At 46.4% G+C, this 24,307-nt stretch overlaps 1 protein-coding gene across 8 annotated transcripts in view; it reads left to right on the forward strand.

Annotated features, from left to right (window-relative positions):
• LOC147604415 (uncharacterized) overlaps positions 1–18,905 on the forward strand; it is a 146,060-nt gene extending 127,155 nt beyond the window's left edge. For 4 of the 8 annotated variants that reach the window (XM_086795521.1, XM_086795517.1, XM_086795520.1 and 1 more), the window contains exons 7-9: positions 7,973–8,110; positions 8,425–8,487; positions 18,455–18,905. In XM_086795521.1, coding sequence (XP_086651647.1) covers positions 7,973–8,110; positions 8,425–8,487; positions 18,455–18,547 — 294 coding nt within the window. In that variant the 3' untranslated portion in view covers positions 18,548–18,905. Of the gene's footprint in view, positions 1–7,972; positions 8,193–8,424; positions 8,488–18,454 lie in introns of all 8 variants that reach the window. The other 4 variants (XM_086795522.1, XM_086795523.1, XR_015265450.1 and 1 more) reach the window with 3 other exon arrangements.
• The last annotated feature ends 5,402 nt before the right edge of the window (positions 18,906–24,307 follow it).

Consider the following 24,307-nt stretch of genomic DNA (forward strand, 5'->3'; position numbering starts at 1 on the left):
TAACCAAGAGAACAAACCTTAATGACTTTATACCGAGAGAGAATATGCATGGGGCTTGAGATAGTGCTTATAGTAGAAAATGGGTTTTGATATACTTATTTAGAATCAAAGATTAACAACAATCAATGGCATAATAAATAATAGACGAGAGACAAAAGAGGCTCACACACTCGGAATTTGTCAATATTTTACAATAGATCCCTCCCATAGCACCACCGCTTTAGCTTGTATTGCCGGTTTACACAGTCTCATAGATATGCTGATTTTGTGAAGTAAGCAAGGGGTGTTATTTAGGGTTTCAGATCAATTGCAGTTTAGGGCAGAAACAGGACTGAAGCTTAAGCAAACAAGGTTCTAAATCAGCTCAAGTTTAGGGCAGAATTAAGGCTGAAGCTTAAGCAAACAAGGGGACTTGATTTAGGGTTTCATATCAGCTCAAGTTTAGGACAGAAACACGGCTGAAGCTAAAGTTTAGGACAGAAACATGGCTGAAGCTTGCATGTTGAAGCAAAGGAGGTGGTTGGGCTGCCCTTAAGAAAGAGTTTTTCATTCAATTCTTTGATTAGATTATGATAAAACTCCATCCCATTTGCCACAAGGATTGCTTGAAAGTTTCAATTGTTTTCATACTTGACCCCCTTATTATATTGTTCGACTTGAGTTAATATACAAGCAAGGGGTTTTATCCCACATATCACATAGTACAATGCTTGGGGGTTGTTTCCATTAATCAATTTATCTCTTGACAAATGACTCTTCAGGCACACCCTGCACCTCTTGGGCGCTCTCTTGTGACTTGTAGATGCCATGTGCACAATTATTTTGTTGATGCAGTATGGTGCACTTCTTGTATTGGGAATAAATTAATATCCTGTGGGTTCTTTATTACCCTTGAACTTGAACCTACCATGGCAACATAGGAGACTTGCAAGTACACGTGTTAATTATTGTGTGGTTTACTTGACCAATCCAGTCCTTGTTCTGGTCTCGGTCTAGTCTTGGTCTAATCCAAGTCTAGTGCACTCTAGTCATGCAGTTCTACATTAAGCATTGTGCACGCCTACATAACTCAAGATTAGGCATGGGCTATATGTCTCTTGATTTATAGGAGGTCTATGTAAGTGACTTTTGGAGTGAGTTTGGAGGAGAGCTCCTCAGACCTAGACTCGAGGCCCGTCAAACTACTCTGTGCGTACATCGGAGGGGTGTGTCTTGGTGATATGGGGCACCAGGTCTTTGCACGTGGAGCCATATCTTGGATTTTACTAACCTCCATGCTCGCGGGTGAGCCTGAATGGCAGAGTCTATGGTTAGGTGGTGAGCTAGATGCCAGAGTCTATATATATATCCGTGTTTTGCTTAATTGCATGTGTCTGCTTGATGACTGTCCTACCTCCCCTACTCCCACCCATAGAGACCCCCCTTTGCCCCGCCCCACCCACCCAATTGAAGCTTTGGAGTGGATTCCCAAAGGCGCTTTGGCTTGCTATCTTGGATGCTAAGTGGGCATTGACATCACCTCAAAGCAACAAATAGCTCCCCTCCTCCTAAGCATCTAGAGGAAGCTTCTATATTGGAGCAATCCGTCTTACTCCGATGACCTTCGGCACACAGGAAGATACTCCCACCATGGTAGGGCATTAGGGATGACTTCTTCTAGGAGCAAACCTTACCGAGGAGGATTACCCTTCAGTGTCCCAACGGGTGAGGATTGTGGGCTTTCACAACCACATGTGGCACGTTGACCCTTTCCGTGCGAAGGTAGGTGATGATCCGACCTAGCGACTTTGGTTTTGGGATAGCTGCCCCTTGATCTGCCTCTAGTGGGATCCGGGAGAGTGGCATTGGCGGACGCAACCTGCCACCTTCCCAGAGATCCAAGGCACCCCCCTTCCTCTTGTACTCGGTTAGCTTGGGCTGGCACATTCTTAGAGGTACTAGATGGTACCCTAACAGCTACATCACACTAGCATGCCCAGGGCCTACTTAATGATTTCCTTGCAGACTAATAGGAGACAGCTTTCGCTCTCGGAAGGTCTCTACAGATGGATCTAGCCGATAGCTAGAGGAGGTTGGGAAAGCCATTTCCTCACATTCGGGCCCTGTGGTGGTCATCTCGATGCTTCAGCTAAAGCGAGTACTCCCAGCTAGGTGAATTAAATTGGTATCAAAGCACGGTTGTTTTCCTCTCCTCAGTGGGGAAAAGGTCTTGTGGGCTTGGACACTGCGTAAATATCACACTTGACACTCACGTGTGTAAATGTGGATCCCACCCTCACTCTTGCAAAGTTTGGTCACCATCCAAGCTTATTTGGTTAGATTGTGTAGGGCAAAGGCCCAATTTCAAGATGGTTCTAGCCAAAAAAACAGGCGTCTGGCCTGCACATTTCAACCAAATGCGCTCGGATGGTGGCATGCACATTTCAACCAAATGCGCTCGGATGGTGACCAAACTGTACAAGTGTGTACATTCCATACAAAGGGGGAGTATATGTCAAATGCATTTAAGGCTTTTATGTTGTAGAAGGGCATAAAGTACCAATGTACAATGCCATATTCACCACAACAGAATGGTGTTACATAGAGAAAGAATAGGTCTCTCATGGAGATGGCAAGCTCCATGGTTAAAGAACAGAAGTTGCGACACAAAATTCCGGATGGAAGCTATCATGTGTGCAACATATATTTTTAACAGGTGCCCTACCAAAGCATTAAATAACATGACATCGTACGAGGCTTGGCACAAAAGAAAGGCCAATGTCAACTACATGAAAGTTTTTGGATGCTTAGCTTATGCTCATGTGGTACTAGAGCTCATAATTAAGCTGGATGACAAATCGGTGAAGTACATTTTTGTGGGTTACAGTAGCGAAAGTAAAGGCTACCATCTCTACAACCTATTCACACATAAGTTTGTGTAAGTGGAGATGTGGTGTTTGCTGAAAATTCAGTTCAGCCCATCTTAGATGCAGGCAAACACTTGAATATAAGCCCACAGGTTATGTTTGATGAGCTATTTAACTTTGTCTGTTGATGGAAGATCAGATCAGCCACTTGTTGAATATCATTTGCCCAAGAAAGATGAGATACAGGAACTTTGAATCACCCTGCTACATCTAAGGATGTAGAAGAGGCTCTAAGAGATGAGTGGACAGCAAAATGTGCCTAGATGCACACATGGGATCTGGTAGTCTTGCCTGATGGTAAGAATGTTTTGTGCACAAAGTGGGTTTACAAAGTGAAAAGAAAGTCGGATGGATTTGTTGACAGGTGTAAGCCTCTACTTGTCACAAAAGGTTACGTTACGGCTCATATGGGATGAAAGGTGCATCAGTTGGACATAAAGACGGCCTTTCTTAATGGAGATTTGCATGAGGGAAGTGTATGTAAATCAGCCCAATTGGCTTTGTGGTTCCTGGTGAGGAAAATAAAGTTTGTAGATTAAAGAAAGCATTGTATGGTTTGAAACAAGATCCATACGCTTGGTATGAGAAAATACATGCATATTTGGGTAGCCAAGGCTTTCAAAATAGTCCAATTGAGAGCGCACTTTCTGTCAAGGGAAAAAAAAAAAGCTTTGGTGGTCATCATTTTGTATGTAGATGACATGCTTCTTACAAGGACTAATGAGGAGAAAATTACTGCATTCAAGGCTGATTTGAACTTCATTTGGATGTCAGATTTAGGGCCTTTGCACTATTATTTGGGCATATAGTTTATACAGAAAGATGATGGCATGATTATGTTGCAGTCAAAGTACATAAGAGGGCTTCTCAAGACCCCGACCCTGCTGATGTGCTCCCGGATTGGCGCATATGGGCATATGCAGCGTGCCCCTTGGCCCGGCTACAGTGGGACCCCGGGGAGTACGAGTGGCATGATCCTTATGCATCCCTTGAGGCCACAGAGATCACCTTTTTCCAGTATAATGTTCGGCTGGGGCGGCATATTTTGACGGCGAGGAGGACGGTTTCTCCAGCGGCAGCGGGGCATTGGCGACTACAGGGACTCTCACAGGAGTTCCTGGAGGATTTTTGGGCTCGGCTCTGGGCTAGTCGACAGGCCCGCAGGATCTCGACTTTTCAGTGGCTGGTCGCCCACAGGGGCTCAGCAGTTGGCACTTGGCTTGTTTACAGCGGTCTTCCGGCGGCCTGCGTCCGATGCGGCCACCCTATGGAGACACAGAGACATTGCCTTTGGGATTGCCCTCAGGCACAGCAGATTTGGCTGCGGATGCTGCGTATTCTGGCCCCCCTCTCTCCAAAGGGTATGTTTACGTGGGGTGCCGCTGCTTGGTCGACTTCGTCAGGGCCTGCTATGGGCTATGAGATGGAGCAGGGCAGTCAGGCCATCAGATTTATTAGGGGCCAGCCTCGCCTGGTTCCGGCACCGGATTTCTCGTCCGCCAGCTGGACACAGGAGAGGGATTTATGATGGGAGCTCCTCAGCAGCCTCACCATCTGGTTCACCTGGAGGGCCCGGTGCTTTACGGCCTTTGAGGGGAGATTGGAGCCACCAGCAGAGACTGTACGGGGGATTTGGCAGGAGTTGATCCACACCCTGCGAGGACAGTACGACCGCATCCGGGGAGACTCGGATGAGGCGATCTTACGGCGCCAGGCCTTTCACACCACTTGGCGCTGTGGCCCTTTCTACACCTTACACACGGGATCCCCCCGTTGGCACTACAGGCCACCTGTTTGGCTCTTCCCCCCCCCCTATTGTATGATTTAGCCTCTCAGTTCTTTGTACTGATGCTTGTATTTTGCAGCACCTAGGGAGAGTCTCCCGGGCTGCCATGCTATATTCGGTACAGTTGTTAGAAGCGCAGCACCACCCACAAACAGCAGCCACGAAGGGTCGCGGCCAAGCGGAGGCCGGGCTCTCTGTCCCCCTCCTATCACGTGTGAGGCCACTCACACCAAAGGTCTGTTGGAGGGATGAGAGAGGGCAAGGGTCGTTTTTATCCTTTATACTAAGGTTTGGGATATGGTGCAACATCATATGGGATTAAGCCTCGCCAACACCCCCCTTCATTCACGCCTTCCACTAGGCCTATGGGGGTCATCTCCTGTTTGTCTGCCATCTGGACACAGAAGTTGGTTGGTCTCGTTACGTGGAGATTGACTGCAGGGAGTGTGAAGTCTCGCATTAGGTTTACCCCATAGCCACCATCAACAATTGCCCCGAAAAGTGGGGTGCCATGAATCCCAGAGAGGTGGGGGGCTTCGGTAGTCAGTAAGGGAAGGGTTAGTGTGGCTAATACCCATGCAACCCGCAACGTGTGCACCTGTAGGAAGTGGGAAGCCACCAGTGCGGAACTGCCCACACTACCAGAATTGGGTGGCTTACCGTAGAGCACTGAGGCATTGTCAGACACTAGGGCTAATCTAGAGAAGATCAAAGAGATTCACCGCCATCTTATTCTCCCAGAGTAGAACCTTGAAGGCTTGCAGTCTATGATTGTGGGGGGAAGTGGAAGATTGGTATCATTGGGCTTATCCCCTGCATGGGTTGGTTCTTCTGACATGGCCTGCTTTTGTGCATGGGTGACCACTATGGCTGATGGTGGATCCAGGGGTCAGGGGTTGTTGAGTTGGGGTGAGGAGCTTGCTGCTGATGAAGTTAACGGAATCCCTTCAGATAGTAACAGTCTTTATCTTCATGTCCCCCCTTTTCACAGGAGCAATACCTCCTCTTTGGGCATTCTTGGATGGTGTGTCCCAGAGGCTGGCATATGGCACACCCTTTCTTGGCTTCTTGTTGGGTCTCCAGTTCCTCAATCTCCTTCGTAAGTTGGAGCATAGTGCTTTCCTCATTCTGAGATTTCTGGCTCACTTTGAGTGCCTCCAGCTGAGCCATTGGGCCATCCAGTGGTGTTGTCATTGGAGGTATAGTGCCTAAATCACGTTCAAACATGAGACGTGCATTTTCTAGTTGGGAAGCTAGCTCTTGCGATTCCAGCAAAGTGGTGGGTGGTGGCCAACTCTCCCGAATCTACTTTTGGGTGGTCTTGGGCATTGCATGTGTCACCCACTGACACACCATGAAGTTGCCAGGGTAGGTCAATAGGCGGGCCACCAGCATTGTGGTCCGTGCCATGAGTTTTGACACTCTCTCATGGTAGCAATTGCAGTTTCCCTAGCTCCTGGAGAAGGCGGTCCTCAAGGACAGAAGGTGCGGAAGGTGTTCTTCCGGGTTTCCCAGTCTAAGAAGTAGCATTTCTGGGCCTCCAGCATTGTTACTAAAGGTGGGATTACCATAGGGAAGGGCGGAAAGGGACCCCTAGGTGGTACATATTTGAGCCTCTTCCAGCTATAGCAGTGTATTGATAGGGGACTCTTGGCTTGGCTGACCGGACTACCACGAGAGCGTGTATCAGGCATACAGAGAACATAGAGACAAGACACTAAAGTGGTGGTTCTCCTTTGGACAATATGTCCGGAGTCCTCAATACTCATGGCACAATGCACACATGAATAGACTTAAGACAGATTAGAATACGAGCATAGCACAATGGCAAGAATATTGTAAACAACACTTGCATTACTCCCAAGACGTTACATGCCCATCACTGTACCGTGCACACCCAGTAATGATCATAGTGAGTAGGTCGACACACAGACGCAATGAGAAGTGACTACAGCACTCAATGGATAAGACTCAATGAACAGGACTAGATGGATAAAAGATTTCCCCAAGACTATTTAGGATAAAGGATGTCCTTAAGGATGAGTTGAGGGGCTATTTAAAATGATTCCTGCAAGGTAGTAGAGTCGGTGGCATCTCCTATCTTAGATAGATGCCCATCAGAGTGTGAGTGTGGTGCCTTTAATGCCAGTGCATGCACCTCTCATTTATCCGTTGGTGGTGCGCTTCCATGTCTAGATGGTCCACCGAATGTTCCGGGATGGTCCAGTGGAACGGTCCAGCATCGGGATGATCCAGTGGGGCGCCTTAGGATGGTCTGGTTGGAACAGTTCAGTGTGGGCACCCTTAGTGGCTACACCCACATATTAATAATGGGTGAAGTCTTTTACCCATGAGGGGCCCAAATAATAAGTTGCCCAGCCTGTAACAGTAAGTTGTCCACCTTCATTATTAATGATGTGAACACGCTCCAATAATCTGTTTTAAGCTTGCTTTACACACAACGGGCTTTCCAAGCATTCCTTTCCCACATAGTCGAAAGCCTAAGACTTGTTCCTGGAGAGATGTCCACGATGCTTAGAACCCAATTCTGGAGAACCTCCCATTTCCAAAGCTTATCCAAAAGTCCATAAATCAATAAAATACTGATAAATTCCGGAAATGGTGACTCCAGTCACACGATGGACCCGGAGTATGGGAGATTATTATCATCACTGCTGGCGGGTGACTTGTAGAGAGGCCATTGATGGTGCCTCGACCTACTAGGAGATATGATTTGATTTGGCTAGACATCATCCACTTTGTGAGGACGTTGAGAGTGCCTCACGGGCGACTCAGATCCAGGCCGCCTTCCTACACACTTGGAGTCCAGGCCCTTTCCTCGCTAGAGAGGGAGACGGACCATTTTGGCACTACAGGCCCCCGATGTAGCCCCCCCTGCAAGAGCGACCAGCCGGAAAGGGAGCCCACCCTCCGGTTTTTCTTCTCTTCTTAGGAGGCATATACACAGTAGGCTCCTCCTGGGGCTGTTTTTTGTAGTTTTGCTTTCCATGGACGTTTCTTTTTTATGACAAATGAAGGAACTTGGTTTTAAAAAAAGAGTATCCTCGGGATAAAATTACAATCCACCAACAAACAGTTTCCATATTCATGCGACAACATTAAATCACCCAAAAAAAATTTCTACCTTCCCTTTTTTGTAATGTATAATTTTGAGACTTTGTTCGTTTTTTCAAATTCATCTACAGTTTCTGCATGTGATTCTCTTGTTGTTTGTTATCGCAAGAATAGTCATGATATGGATGCATCTTTACATTTGTAGGGTCATGGATTCTTTACAAAGAAAATGCTTCAAGTTACAGAGGCTCATGGTTACAAGACTGTTCTGGGTTCACTTTTTCCTTTTGATACTCTCTTCACAAATCAAGGGGAGAAAATTGCCAAGTATCTTCTTTGGAGGGTAAACCTACACATATATACACTTTTCATCCACTTTCTTCACAAATCATGGGGAGAAAATTGCCAAGTATCTTCTTTGGAGGGTAAATCTACACATATATACACTTTTAATGCACTTTTGTTGCTTGCTGACATTTGTGCAGCAAACACATTGTCTGTCCTTATTTGAGTGATTAAATGATAGGATCGTTGTTTATCATTTCTCAAGCATAGTTTACCCAATCAAACAGTATATGTTCTGCATCCAGCATGAACTATTCTTTCAAAATTTTCTTTCCGTAACATGTGGAGTTTGATGCTTTATGTGAATAGCAGATTCATAGTGGAGCAATCATCATTTTGCATGACCGAGGGCCTCAAAAGGCACAAACTGCCAAGGTACAACATCTTCAAGGTTTTCTTTTCCTTTTTTTTTTTTTTTTTAAGAACGTGTGACATACATATTGAAGGAAATGAGTAATAGGCCCCAGGATATTAGTTTAGGATATGAGCAAAAGATGTCAATTATAGACGACCATGTTTCTGGCCCAGCGATGGAAGCACTCCACAAAACCATTTTGTTGTTGTTGTTGGGGGGAGGGGGGGGGTTGTGGTTCTGCCAAGTTCAAGCCCCGGTTGGCGCTCCCGAGAAGCACCCAAAAAACCGCCTTAGGGCATTCTTGCTCCTGTGTGCGAGGTTATTGGCTGTTTTTGGCAAGGTCGTGAGCTCTTTTGCATGTGCACAGCTGTACGACCTGTTTTCGCACAGGTATGGCCACATGTACAGCCTGTTAGGGCTGTATGGCCACAGCTTGTCTTCTTCTATGCACAATTGTACCAGACCCGAGAGAACTTTTCTCTGTGATAGCTCGAACAAAGCCCACACACCCTGTGTTCTGATTCAGCATTCTGATTTGGGCCAACAACTCGCCCTGTTTCTACTATTGGACCTTCAGACCAATTTTTCTCTGCTCCTGCTTCTGCTCGTGGGACAGTTTATACACTGCATGTGACCAGCTGGCCCTATGTGGACAACTCTCCAACAGCCTACAGTTTAGGGATACACATCCTCTGGAAATTTACAGCTAACATGGTTGTTCAGGTATTGTTTCCAACCCTCTTTTTCTGCTTTTATTCATCAAGTTTCAGGTCTTGAGTCACAAAGTGCTTCATATACTCTTTGTAAGTGAGTGTTTGTTAGGCACATTCTTGGTACACTTGTTGGACAGTATCCATGTTGGATATTCAATCATCATGGCAAGAGATGTAGTGGAAGTTTGAGTTTCTTGTCCCAAGAGAACACATTGGATGGCACTAATTACTTCTTATGGAGTTCCATGTTACATAATGTGCTGATCGGCAAGGCCCTCTAGGAGGTGGTCTCGTGTGATGAAACGAGGCCAATAACTATTCAGCCTCAGACTCCTCAAAGGGGTGCAGCTGGTGCGCTCCGGTGTTCAATCTACTAAGGACCAAAAGCGGTGAGATTTGATGTGAGAAAATCTGGGTACGAGGATAGAGGTGGGAAAAGGGAAGATGATGGTGGGGTTGGAGGGGAGGACGATGGGATTGGGACTATTCCCACGAGGCTAACAGTCACTCCAGAGGAAGATAGCAGTCAATGGAGACTATGGGGGTGGTTGTGGTGGAAGTGGTAATAGCGGTGGTGGTTGTGCTCGGGTGTCGGGTGACGAGGATGATGGTGAAGAATCCTGAAGAACGCGAGAGTGACGAACGAGCGGGGCGAGTGGAGCAGGGCCCAACATTTGGGGACTGGGGAAAGGCTGGGTGGGGCGGTGGTAGCATGGTGCTGAAGAAGAAATGTGAGAAAGCGAGCAGAGGGCCAAGTAAATGTGGATATGTTGGGTTTAGAAAGTTGGGTGCAAAAACGGCGGCAACAAAAATGGAGGGATTCATAAATGAGATGGTGGAAGGGGAAGGGGCGAGAATGGCTAAAACAATAGAAGCCTTCTTTGTGGTGGGCAGAGGCGAAGGGGATAGGCTCAGACGGAATATCTCGAAGTAAGAAGCAGTAGTGGAAGAGGGCATAAAGGTGGAGGGTCCGAGGGGGTGCAGCAGAATTTGGGGCAAGAAGGGTGATGATAGCTGCAGTAGCTCAACGGAAGAGATGTCTGTAATGGAAGAGTCGGAGCGACGAGCGAGAACGTTAAGGGTCAACAGGACCAATGGTGTCAGAGATAAGGGTTCAGTGTATGCATTGGCCATTAGGCATAGTAGGAAAGTTGGTAATAAGGGCAGTACAGAACAGGGAATCCAGGTCTGTAGGGCTGGATTGAAGCCAGGCCCGTCAAGCCCATAGTAGCCAGCTCTCCCAGGGTGAACAAGGTGGACAGGGGAGGTAAATGGGACGGATGGGGGTTGGTGAAATTGAGGTGGAAGGGGGTAGTGCAGGATGGAGGTGGGGAAGACAGGAGGAAGGGTATATGGCATTATGATGGGGGTGGGGGGAGGATGAGGTGGGTGGAGCGGGTGCATGGTTGGGGTGGGGCTAGAGGGAGTATGGTGGGGGGTGGAATCACCAAGTCATCTTCAGAGGGTTGGTACTGACGGTCGCTAGTGGATCAAGTGGTGGATGAATTAGATGTGGATGACGAGGATGAAGACGTACACTGTACCTACACCTGTGAGACAGGTGATGATGCACCACGGCAGTGTGTGTAGAACACGCAGGAGCTGTCGAAATACGCAGCGGAGATGATAACCAAATCTGAGACCACAAGAGCAAGTAGAGTGCAGAAAATAGACAGCACAAGAGAAGGAGAGAGATAGGCGTGTAACTCTGCTCTATACACAAGATCCCGAAGTGTAAAACAAGATACAATGGTGTGGGGGCCATGGGGCCATTTTATATGGCCCCAAACATGCAGTCGGCCTGTTGCAAAGGCAGCCGACTGGACCTAAATGTCCACGACCAGCTCCATCCACTAGTCGGCCAGCTGTACACAGTCGGCCAGCATACATGAGAGGTCGGGGACTAGGAGCAGTCGGCCAGCATCCAGGACATCCTGACCAGCAGTCGGCCAGTGTCTGGATCAGCCAGGGTGCAAAGAACTGCCTCCCACACCTAGTAAAAATAGGGAAAAAATGGAGAAAAATACGGGGAGTGAGGAAAAATGAGAAAACACCTACAAAGGGCGGGCACACCCACAACAGAGGCCCTGGTGTCTAATAAAGACAAGAGATGACTTCTAACACCCCCTCTCAGCTCCTGGCTGTGAAATCAACCCTAGGGAGCTAGAGTGCCGCCTGAGCATAGCCTGAGGTAGAGACTTCGTGAAGAGGTCCGCCGCATTGTCCTCCGTCGAACAATAAAGTAGCAAGATGTCACCAGCCAAGATCTTCTCATGTACAAAGTGATATTGTATCTCTATGTGCTTGGCCTGGGCATGGAAGACCGGGTTCCGAGCACTAGCTATACAACTCTGGTTATCACACTAAACCAAATCTCGCCTAGCAGCCTCCGCAGCCCCACAACCTCGCAAGCAGCACCACAAGTAGCCCGGTACTCTGCCTCTATCGAAGATAGGGCAATAGTTGGCTGCCTCTTACTGCTCCAAGAAATTGCTCCTAAGCCAAGGGTAAAACTGTAACCTGAAGTAGATCTCCTCGTGTCTGGATCTCCTCCCCAATCTAAGTCACTCCAACCTTGGAGTCTGACTCCATCCCCTCCTATGTAAAAGAGTCCTAGATCCTTCGTACTCTGCAGATACCGCAAGATCCACAATCCTACGTCCCAATGAGACTTCAATGGCGTCTGCATAAAAGAGCTCAACAGCCCCACATGGAGAAGCTCAAGTCCAATTTGGTGTTCAGCAACCAGATCAATGAACCAACCAACTTCCGATACTACGAGACATCAACTGGCTCACAAGGATCATTAACAGTTAACTTTGTATTTGGGTCTATCGGCGAAGTAATAGGCTTGCAGTTCTCCATCCCAAAGGCCTCAAGCAACTCATGAACATACCGCTGCTGAGAGACAAAAAACCCCCTCTGGGTCTGCCAGATCTCTAATCCCAAAAAGAAGTGGAGTAAACCTAGGTCGGTCATCTCAAACTCCTTTGACAAGGCAGCCTTCGTCACGCCAATGTGCTCCACATGACCGCCGGTGACAATGAGATCATCCACATAAAGGATGATAATCGTAACCATGCCGTGTTCCCGAAAGAGATACAGGTTGGGATCCGCAACCGATCTCTGAAAACCAGTCCGAACAAAGAAGGAATCAATCTTCTGATTCCAAGCCCTTGGAGCTTGCTTAAGACCAAACCTGTAAACCATCCCTTCTGATCCTGGAACAACAAAGCCTAGAGGCTGCTCAACATACACCTCCTCCTGCAGGTCACCATTAAGGAACGCAGATTTTACATCCATTTGATACACAGGCCACCTCTGAGAAGAAGCAAGGGCAAGAACGGTCCGAATCGTGGTCATCCTTGCTGTCGGTGCAAAGGTATTCTCGTAGTCGATGCCTGGTCGCTGAGCATAACCTTTAGCCACAAGTCTGGCTTTGTGTTTGTCCACCGACCCATCAAACGCATATTTGGTCTTAAAGACCCATTTGACACCAATGATTGACCGTTTCGACGGCCTCGGTACCAACTCCCATGTGTTGTTCTTCTCGATGGCATCAAGTTCCACCTGCATGGCTTTCCTCCAAATATCCTGTGAAAGGGCTTTCTTAATGGAAGTGGGCTCCAAATATCCTGTGAAAGGGCTTTCTTAATGGAAGTTTGGCATAATACGAGACATCAAGCATAGTTTACCTGAAGAAGCTCCGTTGTATTGCTTTTGTCGCGGACTCTGTGCGATCTTCGAGAGCCGTCCTCTGTGGTCCACTTGGAGGGTAGCTCCATGACACCTGACTCCCGAAGGGTGTCTATCAACCACCTGGGTACTCGAACAGATCATGGAGCCTCCTGCCGTTGCGGGGGCTCTACTCCGGCTTCGGGCTCAACCTCCTGTACTGACTATGGTTGATCAACTGGAACAATGGTCTGGGAATCATCATTAGACTCCTCTGGATCTCCAAGAAGTGGCGGCTCCTCGACAGTGGATACTGGAACATGCTCATCAAAGACCACATCTCGGCTGACGACAATCTCATTCCTATCTGGATAATACAATCTGTATTCCTTGGAAAGAGAATTATACCCCACAAATATAAGCTTGCGGGATTTGGTGCCACAGATCTCCGACCTAAGAACCTGTCAATTAGGAGAGTGTAGAGAGCTTGTGGATACCATTCTCCAAAAAGAAGTCTCGGGACGGAGTCATGTGCCTGGAAGCACCACTATCAAGAATCCATTCCCGGGTATCCTTCGCAGTGAAGCCAACTGCCTCCTCGCTCGAAGACGATGAAGCATCTGAGTCCATCATCTCTAAGTGCACAAATGCCCTTTCCTTACCAGTGTCAAAAATGAATGATTACTCCAAAATATCTCATTTTTTTAGTAATATTTCATAATTTTTAACTATATGACTCCAACACAGACTCCATCATAACCTTCCAAATGCCGTAATTGTTCCCGTCCAACTGACGGAGTGTTGGGATCTTCACATGCTTCTTAGCCATCTCTAATCTACCATTGCGGGGATGTAACTGAAAAAGGGTGGGTGGGTGGGAAAAAAAAAACTTTAAACATGCAAGTGGCTGTCCAGCAACTCAGCCCGCCTTCCTCTTGCTTCTTCTCTTCCCGAACAATCCCTAACAATCCACCAATCAGCAACGCAACAATCCCCCTCTTGCGAGAGAGGTGGTGATGCACCATGGCAGTGTGTGTAGAACATGCGGGTGCTATCAAAATACGCAGCAGAGATGATAACCAAATCTGAGACCACAAGAGCAAGTAGAGTGCAGAAAATAGACAGCACAAGAGAAGGAGAGAGATAGGCGTGTAACTCTGCTCTATACACAAGATCCCGAAGTGTAAAACAAGATACAATGGTGTGGGGGCCATGGGGCCATTTTATATGGCCCCAAACATGCGGTGAGGTCACCAAACTGGGAGCAACACTCTGATGCATCTTCGTGCTAGTTTTCCATTGGTCTTAGTGATCCCCACCGCCACCATCTGATCGTGCAGATTCTTTATCCGCGATATGAACTGCTATGTTGCTTCTTCTTGAGAATGCCTTTCTGTTGCAAGCTGATTCACAAGATTTTGAATCCTTGTTTGCTTCCTCGTCTCGTACTGGTCTTAAGAACTTGCCATGCTTTAGAAGCTGTGGTAGTATGATGAGTTAGAGTCATCGCCGAATTAGTGACGGTGGTGATGATGGCACATAGCGTATCTGCATTCCTTCGCCTCCATGCCAAAGCGAGAGCAAGATCTAGCGGGATGGTTTGTAGTGGAACTGCTCGATCCAGAGTAGGACCCAGCTTTGCATCAATGCGTGGTGTTGTTTTTTACAACTCATATGAATCAAGAATAATAGACCTAATCTTCAACTTCCAAAGAGTGTAATTTGCTCCATCCTACTTTCCATCACCAAACGGTGGAGGACACGCAATGCGGTTGCGTCATTTGCTGGTTGAGTCATCTCTCCAAATCTGCCTTCAAATAGCAAACTACCAAAAACAAGCTTTGCCTAGAGCCTATGCTCTGATAACATGTAAGAATACACAATAGCAGAAGCAAGATACAAAGCACTGAATTGCAGAAAGAAGTGGAGAGTAAACAACATTATTGCTTGCAAACTTTGAGTACAAACTAGTGGCTGTCTGCCCACCCGTGTGCCCGGAGTAAGAAGCTTTGAGGACAATCTAGACAAATTCTAGATGGAGGATGTCTCACTTACAAGCACAATGAACTCATGATAAACTTGGTACCTATGGTCGGCATGGACGTAGGTCCACCACGTTGGCCAACTCACAACTTGGTCCAAAATAACCAACTGACCATATCATCCATTGGGACCATATTAAACTATAACAAGCTCCCTAGAAACTTTGTGCAGCTCCCATGGCCATCTAAGACCGTTTGGACCCTCAAACGAGCCCTGTAACCCGAGAATAGTGTCTCCTCGGTTTGCTCTCCAACACTCACTAATGTGGTCACATAGCCCGCGCAAGCATACATCCTACTCGCCAGAGTGCCAAGTCTATATAAGCCGTCTCCTAACCATCTGGCTTTATTTGGCCACTATAGTGGCAAAACTAGGAACTATCGGGTGCATGGGTGCTCACCACAACGGCTACTCCTCATATAGAGAGCCTTACAAAATAGAGCACATCTGTCACCCTAAGGAACAATACGAGGATAGAACATAGTGCCATAATGGATAGCGTTAGGAGTTGTTGAGGCAGAGTGTGGGGCTTATTGCTAGTAAAGTTGACGGAATTTCTTCAAATAAGAACGGTCCTTATCCTCATGTCTCCCCTTTTCACAAAAGGAGCAAGCCCTCCTCTTTGGGCATTCTTGGATGGTGTGTCCAAAAGACTAGCATATGATATGGCACACCACAACCCCTTCTTGGCTTCTTGTTGGGTCTTCAATTCTTCAATCTCTTGCTTGAGTTGGAGCAAAGTGCTTTCCTCATTTTGAGACTTTTGGCTCACTTGGAGTGGCTCTAGCTCCCACTTTAGCTGAGCCACTAGGTCATCCAAGGGTGTTACCATTGGAGGTGTAGAGAGCACATCACACTCAAACATGAGGTGTACGTTTTCTAGTTGTTGGGAGGCTAGCTCCTAGAACTCCAACAAGGTGGTTGCTGCTGACCGACTCTCCTGAATCTTCTGCTGGGTGGTCCTGTGCAAAGTGCATATCACCCATTGTTTGATGCACCATGAAGTTGCCAGGGTAAGTCAGTAGGTAGGCCACCAACACTATGGTCCACATCATGAGTTCTGACACGCTCTTCCCTGGTAGTAGTTGGAGTTTCCCTAGCTCCTGTAGAAGGCAGTCCTCATAGTTATCAGGTCAGAAGGTGCGGAGGAAGGTGTTTCTCTTGGTGGCCCAGTTCACAAAGTGGTCAGTTGGGAACTAACTGAACCTTCCAAAGGATGGAAAAAGTACCAAGATGGCGTCCTCCCTCTCAAGTCCTTGGCTCTTGCATATAGAAATAAACCACCAGGTGTGGTCATCAACATCTTCAGCGATAGATCCTTTGAAGGTGGGAAGCTTGACATTTACCCAGCCCAACACTGTGGAAAGGGGTTCCGGACCAAGAGGGTTGGCTGGGGCCCTGGGCCTCCAGCATTGTTACCAAAGGTAGGTTTACCAAGATCGGCAGAACGGGATCCCTAGGAGGTACGTAATTGAACCGCTTCCAGCTATAGCAGTGTATTGAGAGGGGACTCTTGAGTGGTCTCACCGGGCTAGCAATGGGAGCGTGTATCGAGCATACAAAGGACACAGACAGGAGCTGAGCTAACAGGACTCCAAGTTTCGGGTAGCAAGGTTGGTTGCCCGGCACACTGTAAGTGTTGGTTCTCCTATGGACAGTATGTCCGGAGTTGTCAACACTCATGGCACAATGTACACTTTAAACAGGCATAATGACAAGAATATTGTAAGCATTACTTGTATTACTACCGAGAAACTGTTACATGCCTCTCACTGCACCATGCATACGGAGCAGTGGTCACACAACAGTGAGTTGGTCGACACAGAGGACAGAACGACACAGTGACTGCAGATCTCAATGAACAAGACGAGATGAAAAAGGATGATCCCAAGGATGAGCTGAGGAATCATTTTAATGCGGAGTAGGTGGCATCTCCTATCTTTGGCAGATGCCCATCGGGATGACAGTGCAGTGCAATGCCGGTGCATGCACCTCTTATGTATCCGTTGGTGGTGCGCTTCAGGATATCCGTTTCTGGATCGTCCACTGGAATGCTCCCGCCAGGACGGTCCAGTGTGGGCAACCTTAGCGGCTACATGGTGGGGCCCGAAAATGTCTGTAATGGAGGTTTGAGCGTTGTCATAATGATCCTGCCTCCTTGAGTCTTGCTGCACCAGAGTCTTGATAACGGAAGCTCCAGCAAGTACAAGCCCATGCATCTCTAATCTCTATACTACATTACCTGTGAAAGGGGACCAAAACCATCATGGAGGAGACAACGGAATCTCCCACGAATCTTATAGTACACTGTGCATTGCACAAGTACTGCTCCCCCGTCTCAATCTCCCTAGCCATGCATAGCCTGCCTATCCATGCCTCCCGTGGAATGCCCTCAGCTCTTCTTGACTCAATCCCAAGGTGGTGTGAGGATACTCTCAGCGGGCCAATGGCAATCCGCATGGCATGGGACGTGTATCTCTAGAGAGATGTTGGTGTCTTAAGGAAGCCATCCTCTGAAACCCTAGCTCTCTATTGAACTGGAGTTTCATGGGAACCTCTAGTGTGGTCACCCTTCCATGACTTTTGTGAAGCCAGGTCAGGTCCAAACGGATGATGCAATTGATCTCTTGCCGGGAAAGATCCAAGAATGGGGAATCTCAACTATACTCAAAGGGGGGGGAGGCAGTCCAAGGCCTGACTACCTATGAGTACCAAGATGTGCTCTGCCTCCTCCTGTGTTATCTGTCTGGAAGATTCAAATGCCATCTCAGCAGGCAGTCTCTGTCCAATGTGTACAGATGGGAGACGTATGTGATCATTCGAAAGAGTGCATCAAGAACCAGCAGTGCCACCCCAAACTTGGCCAATACTATCTCATGTGGTACAGAGGGCTTACTCCTGATCATTGTGGAAAACATCACCACTTGCCCTCCACACACACACTATCCTCCTCCCGAATTGGACCCCAGAACGGAGCCTGGTACATCATACCTGGTCTCACCAGTGTTTCAAATAACCAACTCTTCATTTTCAGTTCTCCGAAGTGGGCATGGGACACTCTCTCTCCATTCACGCCAAGGCAGCATATCCTCTCACTAAGTGAGCGCCTAGGCAGCTGTCCATACGGTGAAGATAGGACTGGTGAAAGTACTTCCTAGATATACATATGAAATAACTCTCTCTACGGCCTCGAGAAAGTGTCTGGCTGCTACCTGGTGTGAGGTTTAAAAAGCATGATCTTGGTTTTACCAAGATTCACTGAGATCCATCTGTTCATAAAAGTCTGAAGTGCATCAACATGTCTCTGTAACCCCATCTGCTGAATCTGAGATAAGGACTATGTTATCTGCACACAGGAGGATAGGCACTACTGTCTGGAATAGCTGTGACCCTGTGCCCCCCAATTTGTCAATGAAATTCAATGAATAGCCCAAAAAGCAGGCACGCGTGCGCGTGTGCATGTGTGTGCATGCACGCACGCGTGTGTACGTGTGAGAATGAGGGAGTATTTAGATGCTATTTCATGTAGAATATTTGTGTTGTTTGTTGATCTCAGGTCCTACAAGTTCTTCTACCAAATCTGAGGAAGCGTGGGTTTTCTGTTGTCACACTTTCTGAGCTTCTTAAGTTGAAGGTGGTTGATTTGTGAAGGGCTGTGTCGTTGGATTATTCGATTTAATGCAAATCTTTTTTCTAAGCTCAATATCAAGCAACAAACCCTTGTATATAAATCACGGCAAGAGACAAGGTAGAAACTTGTCATTGAACAATTTCTGTCCTGATTTACTTCTTACATGCCGAAAGTTAGTGTTTCTCTCTCTACTTGCAGAGGCACTTGAGCAGAGCATCTATGGCTATATATAGGTGATATTGCCCACTTACCATGACATTTGTATTCACACTAGCCTACTTTCCTTTTGATCATCACATTTGTCTTCATGGCTAGTCAGTTATAATTTGTGTTTATTTATGACTGTATTTTCATAATGTGCATGTCGGTTGTACTTTTTGAGGTGTTACTATGGTCTCACAGACTTCTTTTGTAAGCCTTTAATAAAACTCTCTCTCTCTCTCTCTCTTTGCACATGTGATGATTCTCATAAGCAGGTTTTTGAGCTGTCTTCTTTTGTTCTTTTTGTTGAATATAAGGATAGTGACATTGTAGGAGCAAGCTAACGTTAATTTATGCACCAAAAAAAATTTAATTTATGCACCCAAAAAAAAAGTATTGCTCGCTTCATCATGAAAGTGGGTGTGCATCAATTATAAGACAGACTGACATGGTCAAAATGCAGCATATCTGCTTTTGATTGTGGTTCAGCTCTTATATATATACAGCAAGTAAATAAAACACAGAAATAAGTATGAGTTCAGTAATGCCACAACAAAAGGTTTAGGCCTCCCATAATTTGATGGGTACAGCAAAATCATCCTAGTGCTAGCACAAGGAGTTTACTTAATGATTTTGCCCTTGCCCATTGAGTCAGAGACTTAATATATTGAGGGTAAAATTAGTATGTATGTAGGTGTCTATTTGCCGTTCAAATGCTATACGTATTTATGTATTATTCAAATGTGAAAAGTTTAGGAGTTCAACAAGGTATGGAGAAGGCCTTAAATCGATGTTGAATCTCTCTCTCTCTCTCTCTCTGTGTCTCTCTAAAAACCTGGTTTTGCTGTGAATAGCTTGATGTGACAAACTGTGCTAGTGAACATCTTTGATTAAAAAAATGCTTGGTTGATATAAGAATAGAGACTACTCACATGTCTTTGTTTCTTAAATAGCTAAGATAGCAATATTACATGTCAGGTTCCAACCAAGGGGGGATTCACTTTGTGGCTTCAGGCAAATGGGTCTTTTAAACGTTGCGCACACCTTTAATTTACCAAAGAGTATTTTTTCATTATATGTAGTGTAAGATCATGTGTAAGTAAACATGGGCATAATAGGGTGTTATTCTAAGGATGTTTTTCTATGATTGATGGGGGCGCCTCCTCCCCCTTCAGTCAAATAGGTCAAATGAGCCTTTTGGCCCTATAGCTTTTTCCAGCAGTAGAGCTGCCCTTTCCCAAGGGTGACACGGAAAAAAAATGTTCAGGAGAGGAACCAATAGTAAAGAGGCAGGGTTGAGTGGTAAGAATATGTTTGCCTTTGCCGTGTGGAATGGATGGTCGTGTCTCGAGGTTACTGAGATTTCTCAGGAAATTGGAGACCTCAGACACCATGACATTTTGTGCACGTGACGGGAAATCCCTCGTGGTTACTACCCATGGAAATTCAGACGAACATGGGCATAGGGATTGTATAATCGGCCAACATGTAGATTCTCCAAGTAGGGAGGACTTCGTCGAAGTCTTCTTTTCTTTTTCTTTCTTTCTTTCTTTCTTTTTTTTTTTGAGTAAAACATGGCTGATTATACTACCACATAATCTCATACAAACAGGTGCTAAAGCACCAAAACGGCCAACCCCACTCGAAGGCAAAATTCTTTGCCAAAAAACAAAACCTATGTGTAATCTCAAGGAGGGAGATAAGAGATGTGGGATATAAACCACTCTGGAGGAATCTACTGTTGTGGTGGGGTATTACCTTGCCCTGCAAGTAGAAGAAAACCAAGTGATGACTCCCAAGTCTCCAAGAAATTTTCTCTCCGCAACTCACCAGGCTGAGAGGAGAGTCATCAAATAGTCCCATTCACCACAAAGCATGTGAATGGTGTCGGACCAAATATCTACCAAAATCTGTGGAGTGGAAGAAGATTCTCCTCCAAGAGCGTGGCGACATTTGGCCCCTCCAAATGCACCAACCAATAATAGTGTGTGAATGGTGTTGGACCAAATATCTACCAAAATCTAACGAGTGGAAGATTCTCCTTCAAGAGTGTGGCGACTTCTGGCCCATTCAAATAGTCCCATTCACCACAAAGCGTGTGAATGGTGTCGGACCAAATATCTACCAAAATTTGATGACGAGTGGAAGAAGATTCTCCTCCAAGAGCGTGGCGACATTTAGCCCTCCAAATGCAACAACCAATAATAGCGTGTGAATGGTGTCGGACCAAATATCTACCAAAATCTGACGAGTGGAAGAAGATTCTCCTCCAAGAGTGTGGCGACATCTGGCCCTCCAGATGATACTAAAGGTCTTTGAGCTATTTGATGATTCTTGAGACCGCAAAACATGATGAGGGATATCATAAAAATTCATGCAAGCAAAGATCCCATGCTCGATGTGGAAAACTAAATCATCTAGAGCAACCTCGTATCCAAGATGCCGGCCTACCAAATTTGGCAGCAAAAAGTAAAATGCACCCCAAGTAATGTAAGCGAGATTCAGAGAAATCCGTCGAAGAAGCCAAGAAACACATGTCCACACCATTTGCTTGAGAGGACTTGTAGGACCAAAGACAATGATGAGGAGTCTCGAGGATCCCATTTGAGCAAATTGAGCATGCCCAGGAATCCCCATTTGCACTAGCCAACTACCCACTAGTAGAACATGTGCCAACATCCACATAAAGTAAGTTGTCCTATGTGGTCTCCACGCATCCCCCAAAATCTCTCCAAGAAAGCCAAAGAAATCGCATGTGCATGCCAATGAGAGGCTCTAGAAGGGGAGGGGCGAAAGGGGGGGGGGGACTACCTGAGCAATGCGCGCTACCCAATCTTGGTAGTGTACTGAAAGAAGGGAACCGGCTCTTGGCCTTGTTGTAATGGAGGAAAAACCACTCACTTGGATCCCAATCTAAGTCCACGAAAGGTCGGTTCTCCCACAACCATAGTCTATACTCACATAAACTAGAATCAATCAACACAAGGTCAATAAACCACCCCTTGTTGCGAGAGGAAACCACCCTAATTCTCTGCCATCTAAGATTATCAATCTCTGGGACTAAAGGAGGATCAATCCTGTGTAACTAGCCTTTATCACCCACATGGAAGTAAGAGGTGCCATAACTTGCAAATCCTCTAGTAACCATGAGAGGAACTCCTATCGGTGAGAACTGGGCCTACCAAAAGGGCTCAAAAATCCCCCTCAAAGTGATGATCCAATGTGAACAATCACTATAAACGAATAGCCTTGTCAATCTCGGTCCGTCAAGCATGCATGGAAGTGAGACCTCCTACAACGCACTGGGCAAGATTAGAATCGGATATGTCACTCCATCATGTGTCAGTAGAATAATTGTATCCCAAGCCACTCTAGCTCTCGTATTCTAAGTGCCATCTGAGCCAGCCCACAAATAATTTTGGATCAATTGTCAAAGCTAAGAGGGGAGAGCGTGAAAGGCACCAACAAGAAGCGACATACCAAGCTGTGGTCAAGAGAACTTGATTAACTACCAAGGCCTTGCTAGCCAAAGAAAGTCTAGTCGAATTGCCAAAAGCCAACTTTCTCTTGATAGAGCAGATCAACGGAACAAACTGTTGGGCTCCAATATGTCAAGGCCAACCTGGAAACCTAAATAGTGAGTAACCAATCCAAGTGAATCCCCACTGTTGACCCTAAGTAGGAGAAGCCAAAGGTTCGATCAGGAAATCCAAAGCCTTGTTCTAGTTGATCTTTGCTCCAGCTACCAAGCAAAAAGTATCAAGAACAACTCGCACATGCTCCAAGACCTGCACATTATCCTCTACATACAGAGCTGTATCATCAGCTACTTCGCATCAAGGAGGTCCTTAGGTAAATCCAAAGGTAGCCTCAAGCTATGAATCCTTGTACTACTGTCTCAAATAAAATAAGACATAGCCTAAGCAAAGAACAAAAACAAATAAGGAGCAAGAGGGCATCCCTGTCTCACAGACTGCTACAAGTGAAAATAATCACCTAGCACAACGATAAAGGCCTAACACCCCATAATCTAGTCTTGGAAAGCCAAGCCTACTAAGAGTGCCCTCTAAGAAAGACCAATCCATTCTATCATATGCTTTCTCAAAATCCAACAATAAAATGGCCAAAGGTTGCCTGCTCTGCTAAGCCCACTCTACAGCCTCAAAGTAGGTTAAGATAGTCCAAGATACTCCTATCTTAGACAAAGCCTATCTGAGTGTTATGAATACGCTCTGGGAGAAACACGCGAACCCCTTAATGAAGTGATCGATCTCCATTGTCACAATTCCATCTTGTCACCCCCTTTAGGAAGGAGACAAATCAAGCTGTATGTCATGCTTTGTGACATCCTACCAGAGTAGAAAATCCTCTGAAAGGCCAAAAGAAGAGGGTTCTCTAACCACTCCCAAAAGGAGAGAGGGAGAGAGAGAGAGAGAGAAGGTTCGAGAGAGACCATCCTCACCTGGACACGTGTGTGCACTCTATGATACAAAAGTGGTTGCCAACTCCATTTTTGTGAAAGGGGCCATCAAACACCTACCCATCTCCTCTGTGACCACCCTAGGAGTGCAAACTCCAGACTCTGTCTAACCGAATTCGACCTCTGGAGAATCTACCTCAACGAAGAACAAGGTAGAATAGAACTCAATGGTGGCCACCTCCAAAACCTCATCTAGTGCTATATGGACTGAACCCTGGCAATCTCTCAAAGCCCTAAGCTGATGTCAACAAGGTTGCATTCCATGAGTCTGGAAAAACTCTTTGTTCATTCGATCCCCCTTGCGGGCCCAGAATGAAGCAAAAGAGTGAAACTGGAACTCAAATTTACTCTCAAGTATGGTACTCAAAGCTCCTCTAGCATGGACCTTGTCATCCATGAGAGAAGGAACACTAGGATACTATTGTTGAAGTCGTCGGATAGAGGCTAGAGACTGCATCATAGCTCTTTCCTCCTCTTGCATACTCCTATATGCCTCTGTCATCTCATGACAAATCCGACTCGAGTCGACCAAGGTTTGGGCCACCCTCTCCGCCACATCCTCTGTATCTATCCAATCTCTATCCCAAAGCAATCTAATGGCCTCCTTGACCTCCCCACACTAGAATAAACTATTAGGGATCCCACAAGGCCGCCCTGGGGCCGACACAGAGGGAGGGTCAAGCAATAAATGAACTGGCACATGATCTGACATAGTGATCCTGGCTTGAATGTAAACGGAGCCACCTTTGGTAACATCCCAGTGATCTATATGGAATCTATCCAATCTCTCTAGTTGCATGTTGCCCAAAGCCCCAAGAGAAGGCTAGACTGCCAAAAAGTCTATGAAAAGAGGTCTCATGCCAACTATCCAAACAATGTGTTGAGAGCATCAACGATCCCAACCTTCCTGCTCAATCGCTACAATCCCAACAAAAGAATCCATTGACTGGCTCCCTCCATGCAGATATTGCAACCTCAAGTCTTCTTGAGATTCAAGATTCTTGAAATCTCCTCCAATAATCCAAGGTAGAAAGGGAAACAGCAATATCAGTCCAAAATTACCCTCTAGCTCTCACATCAATAGGAGCATACACATT

The sequence above is a fragment of the Cibotium barometz genome, chromosome 62, assembly GCF_041138505.1.
Source record: "Cibotium barometz isolate CiBa-2024 chromosome 62, ASM4113850v1, whole genome shotgun sequence".
Taxonomy (NCBI): Eukaryota; Viridiplantae; Streptophyta; class Polypodiopsida; order Cyatheales; family Cibotiaceae; genus Cibotium; species Cibotium barometz.